Consider the following 13,174-nt stretch of genomic DNA (forward strand, 5'->3'; position numbering starts at 1 on the left):
AACAACCACATAAAATGGAGCAGTTCTCGACCAGCTTTATGTAGTCAGTATCACCATCCGTGGTGGCATGTTCCACTCACCTCCCACTCTCTGTGTGGGGGAACATCTCTATACTTTCCTCCAATCAAACCTGCTTCCATCACCACCTGCCTCCACCTAACTGGTTACAGAGGGGCCACTGCACAATATTGGAAAAACCCGCAGAAAGTTGGTAAACTCAGCCAGCTCCATCATGGGCACCAGCCTCCCCAGCATCCAGTACACCTTCAAAAGACAATGCTTTAAAAAGGAGGCATTAAGGACCCCACTTCACCCAGAACATGCTCTCTTCTCATTGCTACCATCAAGGAGACAGGAGAGGGGCCTAAAGACCTACACACATCATTTCAGGAACTGCTTCTTCCCCTTTGCCATCAGATTTCTGAACGAACAACATATGAACACTTATTATTTTAATTTCCGTCTCTTTTTGCATTAATTACTTAATTATTTTTATTGTAATATAGTTTTTATTATTAAGTATTGCAATGTACTTCTGCCGCAAAACAAATTTCACGACATATACCTGTGATACTAACTTGATTCTGACAACACTGTTGCAAAATACTTGCCTCATAAATCTCCTATAAATATTCCCCCCCCCGTCACGTGAAACTGTGCCCTCTAGTGTTGACATTTTCAGTCTGCAATGAAAGACAAACCGTTCGATGCCTTTTCATTCTTTACATTCATAGTCAATGCTGTAATTTACAATGGTCTATTACATTCATTCCCATCAGTAGCGTGGCTGCCTCTCCTGAGGAACTCTGGGGTGGTACACTGCTCCAATGGTAACTGAGGGGCTTCCTCCCTCTCCAGCAGGAGAAGGACCCTACACACACTGTGGTCCTCCCCCAACACTGCCCCTCCCTCTCCAGCAGGAGAAGGACCCTACACTGTGGTCCTCCCCCAACACTGCCCCTCCCTCTCCAGCAGGAGAAGGACCCTACACTGTGGTCCTCCCCCAACACTGCCCCTCCCTCTCCAGCAGGAGAAGGACCCTACACTGTGGTCCTCCCCCACTGAGCCCTTGGGATGGCACCACCAAACTTTAGTGTGTTCCACAGCACGTACTCCTGCAGCCTGAACTGTGCCAGTCGGCAGCATTCTTCCACAGCAGACTAACAAGTTTCGGGCAGACCAAAGGGTGTCTTTCATTGAGAAGAAGATTTTGCAGCAGCACCTGATGTTGACTCTGTATGCGTCCCCGAGAGATGTAGATCAAAGAGTCCTCTGTCACACTTTCTATGATGAATCAATAAAAATTGGTGGGATGGAGGTCAAAGGGGACACTTCAGATTTCTCTAGGCTCCTGAGGGGGTGGAGGCACTGCTGCTCTTTCTTGGCCATGATGTCTACATGGTTGGAGCAGGGCAGGTTACAACTCCACTGGATCAATAACTCTACTGGGTGTTTTTTATAGACCACCCAATAGTAACAGGGCACGTGGCCAAGTGGTTAAGGGATTCGACTAGTGACCTGAAGGTTGTGAGTTCGAGCTCCAGCCGATGCAGCACGTTGTGTCCTTGAGCAAGGCACTTAATCACACATTGCTCTGCGACGACACTGGTGCCAAGCTGTATCGGCCCTTGCCCTTCCCTTGGACAACATCGGTGTCGTGGAGAGGGGAGACTTGCTGTATGGGTAACTGCTGTCTTCCACACAACCTTGCCCAGGCCTGCGCCCTGAAGAGGACACTAGACTTTCCAGGCACAGATCCATGGTCTCGCAAGACTAACGGATGCCTTAACAATAGTAACAGGGACATTGAGGAGCAGATAGGAGACAGATTCTGGAAAGGTGTAATAATAACAGGGTTGTTGTGGGAGATTTTAATTTCCCAAATATCGATTGGCATGTCCATAAAGCGAGGGGTTTAGATGGAGTGGAGTTTATTAGGTGTGTTCAGGAAGGTTTCTTGACACAATATGTAGATAAGCCTACAAGAGGAGAGGCCTAAGTTGTGGTGATTTCCCAGGACAAAGCTGACCATGGTTGAATGATGCAAGACTGATCAGGATGACAGAGTGCAGAATGGTACACGTGTGAGTCAATCCCTTTATCCTGTTCGCCAAAGGACAGAGTCTCACATCAGTAAAAGTACTGAGAATTAAACGAGCACACAGTGGCCACCTTATCAGCTACACCTGCTCGGTAATGCCAATATCTCATCAGCCAATCATGTGGCTGCAACTCAATGCATCAAAGCATGCAGACATGGTCAAGAGGTTCAGTTGTTGTTCAGAGCAAGCATCAGAATGGGGAAGAAATGTGATCTAAGTGACTTTGAAAGTAAGTTACAAGAGGTCCAGGTCTGGTCTTTGGAAAACCATCTCGCAGACAAGGTGGCTATTCTCAACCAAACTTCAAATCAGTGAGGGATGCTCGATAGTTGTGGCAGGGCTTGAATACCATCACCTTTTATAAAGTTGAATCAAGTGACATTGGAGTCAGCAGGGCTTCGCTTCCAGATGAGCTCAGAGCCGTCTATGTTCACTCTGACTGTCAGAACACAGAGGAACCATCACAAACCCCTGCATCCTGATGACCCCATGAAGCCATTGTGCAGTGTTCAGGTGGGTGAACCCAACACAAAATTTGGCCCAGGTGGGGAACCTGGCCAAATTGTTACCCTGGGCTTACCTGCTCCATGCCGATCAAATTCCCATCCAAGTTAGTCCCATTTCCTTGTGTTTGGCCTATAATCTAAACTTTATATACTGTAGCTTTCTACTGAGTATCACTTATACTATTGAGAATACAAGATAGAAACATAGAAACATAGAAAATAGGTGCAGGAGTAGGCCATTCGGCCCTTCGAGCCTGCACCGCCATTTATTATGATCATGGCTGATCATCCAACTCAGAACCCAGCCTTCCCTCCATACCCCCTGACCCCTGTAGCCACAAGGGCCATATCTAACTTCCTTTTAAACATAGCTAATGAACTGGCCTCAACAGTTTGCTGTGGCAGAGAATTCCACAGATTCACCACTCTCTGTGTGAAGAAGTTTTTCCTAACCTCGGTCCTAAAAGGCTTCCCCTCTATCCTCAAACTGTGACCCCTCGTTCTAGACCTCCCCAACATCGGGAACAATCTTCCTGCATCTAGCCTGTCCAATCCCTTTAGGATCTTATACGTTTCAATCAGATCCCCCCTCAATCTTCTAAATTCCAACGAGTACAAGCCCAGTTCATCCAGTCTTTCTTCATATGAAAGACCTGCCATCCCAGGAATCAATCTGGTGAACCTTCTTTGTACTCCCTCTATGGCAAAGATGTCTTTCCTCAGATTAGGGGACCAAAACTGCACACAATACTCCAGGTGTGGTCTCACCAAGGCCTTGTACAACTGCAGTAGTACCTCCCTGCTCCTGTACTCGAATCCTCTCGCTATAAATGCCAGCATACCGTTCGCCTTTTTCACCGCCTGCTGTACCTGCATGCCCACTTTCAATGACTGGTGTATAATGACACCCAGGTCTTGTTGCACCTCCCCTTTTCCTAATCGGCCACCATTCAGATAATAATCTGTATATAGGAGAATTAAGCCATTCAACCCATTGAGTCTGCTCCATTATTCCATCACGGCTGATTTATTATCCCTTCCAACCCCAGTTCTCCTGCCTTCTCCCGATGACCTTTGATGCCCTGACTAATCAGGAACCCATCAACCTTTGCTTTAAATTGTGACGAGAATACACATAAAAATTAAGATGTTTGCTGGCCTGGGTTAGCATCAGTGACATCAGCAAGTGGTCTGCCACCTGCCCTCAGGGGAAGGAGAGATAAGGAACAATGGAGCAGCGTCTGGAGATGTGTAATGAAGGGACGTGGGAGAGAGAGAGCTGTCTGGAGCGGCTCCCCCTTTGAACCCTGAACTGTTTGAAGTGATGGACAGGCGATACCCCAGCAGGGGGATAAAAAGGGACAGGTTCGCTAAGGCACACACACACACCACCCGAGGTAATGAGACCCTGGAAGCGGTGCGCCTCTCACGAGTGGGTGAGAAGTATCAGACAACGGCCAGGGTGGAAAGGTACGATCAGCGGGAACCCGGTGTGTGTCCGCCCTTGCCTGGGTGCCGGGTTCACTGCAGGGGATTGACCGCATCTGGAGGAGGGGTCACAGTCGGTGACCTCAGGTGACATCGCCAAGGACCCGCCCAAAAGTTGCTTGTGAGCCATATCACCGGTCTGTGAGTGAAGCCGTTCTGAATGATCAGTTGTTCCTGTTCTATCTCTCTCTTCCCCCACGTTGTCCATCGCCATGGCAACGATTACTGCGAACTGAACTACTAACTGGACTGAACTTTGAGTCACTTTGAAATTTGGTCATTTACTCCTAGACAACGATAGAGCTTGAGTGATGCTGTTATCTTAATTCTGTGCACTGTGTGGTTATCATTGTTGAACTGTTGCATTTATTATCCTTTCGATTACTGGGTTGCTTGTTTCTTTAATAAAACTTTCTTAGTTCTAGTACTCCAGACTCCAACTGAGTGATCCATTTCTGCTGGTTTGGCAACCCAGTTACGGGGTACGTAACAAAATATACCCACTGACTCAGCCTCCACACACATCTGTGGCAATGAATTCCACAGATTCACCAAACTCTTGCGAAGGGAATTTTTTTCCTAAATGACCTCCCTCTATTCTGAGGCTGTGCCCTCTGGTCCTGGACTCACCCACTATAGGAAACATTCTCCCCACATCCACTCAATTATAGGATTATTGAATGGTCTCCTAATAAAATGGACTCTTGGCCCCGCAACCTACCTCAATATGACCTTGCACCATATTGTCTGCCTGCACTGCACTGCACTTTCTCTGTAACTGTAACACTTTATTCTGTGTTTTGTTATTGCTTTCCATTGTATTACATCAGTGCACAATTGTATTGAATTTGATGACATGCATATGAGTTATTCACTGTACCTTGGTGCATGTGACTATGATAAACCAATTTAACAATAATGTGAATGCTGCTTATCTGAAGTTTTTCATTGCATACGTCCACATGTGCATTGACAAGAAACAAAACTTTGACTTTGACCTTCCCTATCCATGTCTCACCACCTTTTGGTGGAAATTTTCTTTTTGAGGAAGAAATCTAACCCAGGGGTGTCTGAGAAGCTGATAAAGGCAGGTAATCTAACAGTATGTTAAAAGAACGCAGTCAAACACCTGAAAGCTCAGCTCAAATGCTGTAAATTTGCCGATGGCACAACTATTGTCGGCAGAATTTCAGATGGTGACAAGGAGACATACAGGAGAGAGAGAGATCAGCTGGTTGAGTGGTGTCTCAACAACAACCTTGCTCTCAATGTCAGTAAGACCAGGGAACTGATTGTGAACCTCAGGAAGGGGAAGACAAGGGAGCACACATCAGTCCTCACTGAGGGATCAGCAGTGGAAAAGATGAGCAGTTTCAAATTCGTGGGTATCAACATAGCTGAATATCTACTCTGTGTCCAACACATCGATGCAGTTACAAAGAAGGCACAACAATGGCTATATTTCATGAGGAGCTTGAAGAGACTTGTTATGTCACCAAAGACTCTCGCAAATTTCCTCAGAGCATTCTGACTGGTTGCATCTCCATCTGGTACGGAGGGGTGGGGGCCACGCTGCAGGATTGGAAAAAGCCGCAGAAAGTTGTAAACTCAGCCAGCTCCATCATGGGGCCACGAGTCTCCTGGCATCCAGGAGACCTTCAAAAGGTGATGTGTCAAAAAGGCGGCATTCATCACTGAGGGCCCCCATCACCCAGGACATGCCCCCTTCTCATTGCCACCGTCAGGGAGAAGGGAGAGGGGCCTAACGACCTACACGCATCATTTCAGAAACAGCTTCTTCCCCTTTGTCATCAGATTTTTGTACGGACAATGAACACATGTACACCATCTCAGGTTGAGTTCAATGTTGACTGGCAACTCCTGCAACGCTGCTGGTGTCATACTGTATTGGTTTCTGCTGTTCCTTTGGATTCATCAGTAGTGTGGAGAGGGGGAGTGGGCTACATGGGCAACAGCCTGGTCCCCATTTCGTACTGCCCTGGCTTTTGTGTACAATGTAGACTGCTACGACTCAACATCCCATCCATGGTCAAACCCAACCAGCCGAGGGCCTGAGATATGATTCTATCTTGAGTGAATAAAGGAAGATTGGAGTGGTGCAGCTGTGCAATGCTTTAAAGATGATAATCTCTTGAAAAGAGATTTCAACTACTGCACAGAGTCTTGTCATCTTCATAAGTTTTCTGATGACTCTGCCATAGTTGGATGCATCAGCAACGGAGATGAGGCTGAGTACAGGGCTACGGTAGGAAACTTTGTCACATGGTGTGAGCAGAATTATCTGCAGCTTAATGTGAAAAAGGAGCTGGTGGTAGACCTGAGGAGAGCTAAGGTACCGGTGGCCCCTGTTTCCATCCAGGGGACATGGTGGAGGATTACAAATACCTGGGGATACGAATTGACAATAAACTGGACTGCTCAAAGAAGACTGAGGCTGTCTACAAGAAGGGTCAGAGCCATCTCTATTTCCTGAGGAGACTGAGGTCCTTTAACATCTGCCGGACGATGCTGAGGATGTTCTACGAGTCTGTGGTGGCCAGTGTGATCATGTTTGCTGTTGTGTGCTGGGGCAGCAGGCTGAGGGTAGCAGACACCAACAGAATCAACAAACTCATTCGTAAGGCCAGTGATGTTGTGGGGATGGAACTAACTCTCTCACGGTGGTATCTGAAAAAAGGATGCTGTCCAAGTTGCATGCCATCTTGGATAATGTCTCCCATCCACCACATAATGTACTGGGTGGGCACAGGAGTACATTCAGCCAGAGACTCATTCCACCGAGATGCAACACAGAGCGTCATAGGAAGTCATTCCTACCTGTGGCCATCAAACTTTACAACTCCTCCCTTGGAAGGTCAGACATCCTGAGCCAATAGGCTGGTCCTGGACTTATTTCCTGGCATAATTTACATATTACTATCTAACTATTGATGGTTCTATTACTATTTATTATTTATGGTGCAACTGTAACAAAAACCAATTTCCCTCGGGATGAATAAAGTATGACTATGACTAAAATGTGAAATGTTGGATTCTAAAAGACAAGGTAGTGGCAATATGATAAACATTATTACCCTTTATCATATAACCTGTCCCGAAAAAGCTGAACGTAGAGTTCTCTGGAAGATGGACATCAGAACTGAAAATGCTAGAAACCGTCAGCAAGTAGGGCAGCGTCTATGAACGCTGAGTCCGGCGCTTCGTTCTCCGGAAAAACCCGAGCTGCCGATGGTTGCTGCACGACGGGATGAACCGAATTGTGACGGAATTTACCGAACAGTATCTGGGCGGATCTCCGGAAGAAGCCGAACAGTATCTGGGCGGATCTCCGGAAGAAGCCGAACAGTCTCTGGCGGCTTTCCGGAAGTTGCCGAACAGTCTTTGGCTGCCCTCCGGAAGTTGCCGGCTTGCCCGGCGGGTTTGATGCCGTTCCCCGAGCGGCCACACTAACCTGTTCGGAGAAACCCGCGCCAACATGAGGGGAAACGTGAGGATTTTACTGGTGGGAGAACGTGAGTAAAGGCAGACGGAGTGAGGGGAAAGTACACGGAGGGCGAGCGGAGAGTATTGACGGACAGAAGTTCGGGCAACCGAGTGAGGCGGGAGGGAGAGAGTGAGTCAGTGAGGGTCATTGTGAGTGTGAGAGAGTGGGGAGGGGTGAGGGAGAGTGAGGGGGAGAATAGGAGGTGAAGGGACAGAGAGGGGAAGAAAAGGGGCAAAAGGAGGAGAGAGAAGGGAGGGAAGATGTTGGAGGGAGAGAGGGAGGAGGTAGAGGGTAAGGTAGGACAGAGGAAGGCTGGAGGGAAGGTGGGAAGAAGGCCGAGAGGGTTGGGACTGGAGGGCGGAGTTGGGATTTTGGAAGTGGAAAGAAGCGATGTGAGTTGTCCCGGAGTAACTGTGAGTAGTCTGTGAGGGAGGGGGTTGGCTTGTGACTGGAGAATGGTCAAATGCAGGAAGAGTCAGCCTTCAAATCTCCGCAGTGAAAAAAACACTCAACAGGTAGCATCTGTAGGGAGAGAAAATAGTTAACGTTTTAGATCAGCAATCCTGTCTCAGAACTGGAAACGTGAGAAAGCGAGGTGTTTTTTAAATTGCAGCCGGGGGAAGGGTTGGAGAGAACAGAGGAGACATCTGGGAGAAAATCGAGACCAAGATAGTCTATTTAACACAAAAATTTCTGAGCTGTGTAAATAATGAATAAGGACAGTTAGAGAGAGATTAAAATAACTGAGAGAGATTCCCTTCCCGAGAGAATCCATGCCTTGTGAACAAGGAAGATAATCTCAGTTGTACATTTTGTCTGGAGCAGATGTGATGGGAGACAAGTTCAAGGTTACTGTCTCTTGACTATACACATATACAACCAAATGAAACAATGTTCCTCCGGACCATAATACATATATGACACACATACCACATAAAATAAAATATCACCGCAAATAATAGTCATAGTAGTCATACTAATATACTTTAAAATGCGTATAGTGTGTAGTGGAGGTAAACGGTAAACAGCTCGCTGTCCTAGTGACGAGATCTCGGTGGTGACAGGCTACTCATTAGTCTCACAGTCTGAGGGAAGAAGTTGTTACCCAGTCTGACAGTCCTAGTCCTGATGCTCCTGTACCACCTCCATGACAGTAGAGGGTGGGACGAAAGCTTGCACAATTTCGGATCAGGGAGGGAGGAGACTGATGGGCTATGTGAAAATGAGAGCAGGGTGAAAACTGACAGTAAACCTAATGGCATTTTGAGTTCTGTATGACTTCAGCAGGCAGTATTGTAGTTGTCACTGTATCAGAGGAAGAGAGAGAGAGTGGCCAGGGTAGGATAGAAACCTACAATACTTCCATCAAAACAGTACCACAGCATTAAAGCCAGGAGCTACCGGCACCGGGACAGCTTCATCCACCAGGGCATCAAACTGATACAATTGTATTTCTATGTTATATTGACTGTCCTGTTGTACATACTATTTATTACAAATTACTAAATTGCAGATTTAGACAGAGACATCACGTAAAGATTTTTACTCATGTATATGAAGGATGTTAGAAATAAAGTCAATTCAATTTAATTCAGAAAGGTTCAAAATTCAAAGTAAAAATTATTATCAGTATACATACATGTCACCACATACCAGCCTGAGAGTCCTTTTCTGTGGCATACTCAGCAAATCTTTAGAATAGTAACTGTAAACAGGATCAATGAAAGCAAGAGCATCGAAGGCAACAAACTGTGCCAATGTAAATGTAAATAAATAACGAGAGCATGAAATAACAAGATAAAGAGTCCTTAAAGTGAGATCCTCGGTCATCTACCTCGATAGATGAGTGTAGTTATCCTCTTTTATTCAAGAGTCTGATGGTTGAGGGGTAGTAACTGTTCTTAAGCATGGTGGTAGAGTTCATCTTGGGCCAGTACAAATTCCCCAAGTTGCATCTCAGAGTCAGAATTGTTTGAATTAATTTCTGGACCACAAGTGTAAAGGAGAACAAAATAATTGTTACTTCAGCTCTGATGCAACACAAAAATAACACAATAATAATTAAAAACTTAATAAAGAGATAAAATAGCTTTTATACATGGAACAGGAGTGTTTGTACATCAGCTGACTGACAGGAAATGATAAAACAGTTGTGGTTGGCATTGTGGACAGGTGGGTTAGTGGGTGGAGGTGTTGATCAGCTGTACTGCTTGGGGAAAGTAACTGTTTTTGAGACTGGGGAAAGTGAATAGAGCTGAAGGCGAAGTTGTTCAATGAGATAAAAAGAGAGATCACAGACATAACAAACTGTTTCTTGTGAGAGGGTAATGACCTTCTATCTGTTCAGCAATTAATGCTTGTTTCTTCTCTTTATCTCTTCAGCTAAAGTTGGCAAAACATCACTGATTATGTCCTTGGTCAGCGAGGAGTTTCCCGAGGAGGTGAGTCTGTCTGGATTTTATAGAAGCAAGCAGGCATGCAGTGTTGTCGCTGGAATGTGCGGCGACACTTGCCGGCTGCCCCCAGCACATCCGTAAACATAAACAACTCACTTCACTGTACGTGATACATAAATCTGAATCAGATCAAGTGTGGTTTTATGTCCTCACTTACCCACCTGCCCCTACACTTGTCATTCCCCAGCAGTGTCCAATTCTACGGTACTGTATTTTCCTACCAACTGGCTACGGTAGGCAACTTTGTCACATGGTGTGAGCAGAATTATCTGCAGCTTAATGTGAAAAAGACTAAGGAGCTGGTGGTAGACCTGAGGAGGGCTAGGGCATCGGTGACCCCTGTTTCCATCCAGGGGACATGGTGGAGGATTTCAAATACCTGGGGATACGAATTGACAATAAACTGGACTGGTCAAAGAACACTGAGGCTGTCTACAAGAAGGGTCAGAGCCGTCGCTATTTCCTGAGGAGACTGAGGTCCTTTAACATCTGCCGGACGATGCTGAGGATGTTCTACGAGTCTGGTGGCCAGTGCTATCATGTTTGCTGTTGTGTGCTGGGGCAGCAGGCTGAGGGTAGCAGACACCAACAGAATCAACAAACTCATTCGTAAGGCCAGTGATGTTGTGGGGATGGAACTGGACTCTCTGACGGTGGTGTCTGAAAAGAGGATGCTGTCCAAGTTGCATGCCATCTTGGTCAATGTCTCCCATCCACTACATAATGTACTGGGTGGGCACAGGAGTACATTCAGCCAGAGACTCATTCCACCGAGATGCAACACAGAACGTCATAGGAAGTCATTCCTGCCTGTGGCCATCAAACTTTACAACTCCTCCCTTGGAGGGTCAGACACCCTGAGCCGATAGGTTGGTCCTGGACTTATTTCCTGGCATAATTTACATATTACTATTTAATTATTTATGGTTTTATTACTATTTAATTATGGTGCAACTGTAACAAAAACCAATTTCCCTCGGGATCAATAAAGTATGACTATGACTAATTCCCAGCTTGTCCTGGAACACCTGTTGTTGGAGAAGGTTCAGCCTACGAGGAGTAACCCAGTAAGAGTTGTTGTTGCCAGAAGAGGGAAGAAGACCGAGACTGGATATTGCGTTTGATTTGCTGTGTTAAAGGGATTTTTGATCCCGATAAATATATATATTAACAAATTGGCTTATTATTGTTACAAGTACTGAGGTACAGTGAAAAACTTGTCTTGCATATGGTTTAGGCAGACAGATCATGACAACTCTGCATTGAGGTAGTACAGGGTAAAGCTATAACAGAATGCAGAATAAAGGGTTACAGTTACAGAGAAAGTGCAGTGCAGCAATAAAGTGCAAGGTCATAACGAGGTAGATGGTAGTCAGAATCAGGTTTATTACCACCAGCATGTGATGTGAAATTTATTAACTTAGCAATGGCTGGTGAGTGGCTTTGCAAGAGCTGAGATTATGAATTGGGTGTTTCCTTGAATGGTTTGTGCAGCCTGTGGATTCCACAGGTATTTATTTTGGCATGTTGGAGTACAGTTGACCAGATCTTTCAGTTCAGACTCCACACCTCTGGGTGTGGAACAGCCTTCTCCTCTCACAATGAGTCTACACAGCTCCTCCCCCGCCTCTCTTAGTGACTGATGCCCTGTTGGGTTTGGACGAGGCAGGAAGTAAATATGACGGTACAGCAAGATAACAGGCAGACACATGGTATGTTGGTCTTTATTGTTTTTGTGTAAGCAATTCTCCTGTGGATTGATTGTGACCCTGTGCAATGAGGTACCTTCACTGCAGCCCCTGGCAGAGATAGGACAGGTCAGGAGATGGTTCTTGAGAGCATCAGATGGGGGAGTAAGCAACAGAATCTTTGATGAATCCATGTTTTCCAATATCCTTTAACAGACAAGAGGTCAATCTTCTGTTCAAAGTAAATTTATTATCAAAGTACATAAATGTCATCATATACTCCCCTGAGGTTCATCATCTTGCAGGTATTCGCAGTAAGTAGAAAGAAGCAATGAAAAGCCGCACACAGCAAAGGCAGCAGAGAAACAACCCATGTGCAAAAAACAGAACATTAAATAAATAAATGAATGAATGAATAAATATCGAGAACTCGAGTTGTAGAGTCCTTGTAAGTGAGTCCGTAGGTTGTGGAATCTGTTCAGTGTTGAGGTGAGTGAAGTTCTCTGCTTTGGTTCAAGATTCTGATGGTTGAGGGGTAATAACTGTTTCTTATCCTGGTGGTGAGGGTCCTGAGGCTCCTGTACCTTCTTCCTGATGGCAGCAGCGAGACAAGAGCATGGCCTGGGTGGTGGGGGACCCGATGATGGATGCTGCTTTCCTGCGCCAGCGCTCCGTGTAGATGTGCTCAATGGTGGGGATTGTAGGCTTGATCATAGAGACACAAATAGAATATGCTGGAAATGTGTGCAAGGTGGTAAGAAGCATGGATTGAGTAGACAGTCAGAGGCTTTTTCCCTGGGTGGAAATGGCTAAGAGTGCAGGGCACTGGAAAAATGTACAGGGGGGATGTCAGAGGTAGTTTCTTTACACAGAGAATGGAATGCCCTGCCAGTAGTGGTGGTAGAGGCTGATACATTAGGAGCTTTTATGAAACTCTTAAATGTGCAGAAGGATGAGAGAAAAATTGCGGGCTATATAGGAGGGATGGGCTAGATCAGGGGTTCCCAACCTGGGGTCCACACGCCCCTCGGTTAATGGTAGGGGTCCATGGCATAAAAAAGGCTGGGAAACCCTGGGTTAGACTGATCTTAATAGGTTAGAATGTCAGGACAACATGGGCTGAAGGGCCTGTGCTGTAGAGTTCAATGTTCAGTAGGCTGGGGTAGAAAGGGAGTTAATGTTTCAGGCCATTATCCTTTTGTCAGAACTAGTATCAGATATCCCACCCTGCAAAAACTAATTTCAGGGAGGTAGCACCTTCAGTTTGCGGGAGGTGGGATGTCTGCAATAGAGTAGCTCCTTAGCAGCTGGCCAGCTAGTTTAAATAACATTAGCTATGCTAATGAACAAATGGCACAAACTCACCTCAACATGTCTTTTACATTTTAACCCACCATGGGCAATAGAAAAGTCACTGTTGCAAACAGTG

At 45.9% G+C, this 13,174-nt stretch overlaps 1 protein-coding gene across 1 annotated transcript in view; it reads left to right on the forward strand.

The window, feature by feature from the left end:
• Positions 1-7,479: 7,479 nt before the first annotated feature.
• Positions 7,480-13,174, forward strand: part of LOC134352168 (mitochondrial Rho GTPase 2-like) — a 44,908-nt gene continuing 39,213 nt past the window's right edge. The window contains exons 1-2 of the mRNA XM_063059427.1: positions 7,480-7,629; positions 9,984-10,042. Of these exons, the coding sequence (XP_062915497.1) occupies positions 7,593-7,629; positions 9,984-10,042 (96 nt within the window). The 5' untranslated portion in view covers positions 7,480-7,592. The remainder of the gene's footprint in view (positions 7,630-9,983; positions 10,043-13,174) is intronic.

The sequence above is a fragment of the Mobula hypostoma genome, chromosome 9, assembly GCF_963921235.1.
Source record: "Mobula hypostoma chromosome 9, sMobHyp1.1, whole genome shotgun sequence".
NCBI classification, from domain to species: Eukaryota; Metazoa; Chordata; class Chondrichthyes; order Myliobatiformes; family Myliobatidae; genus Mobula; species Mobula hypostoma.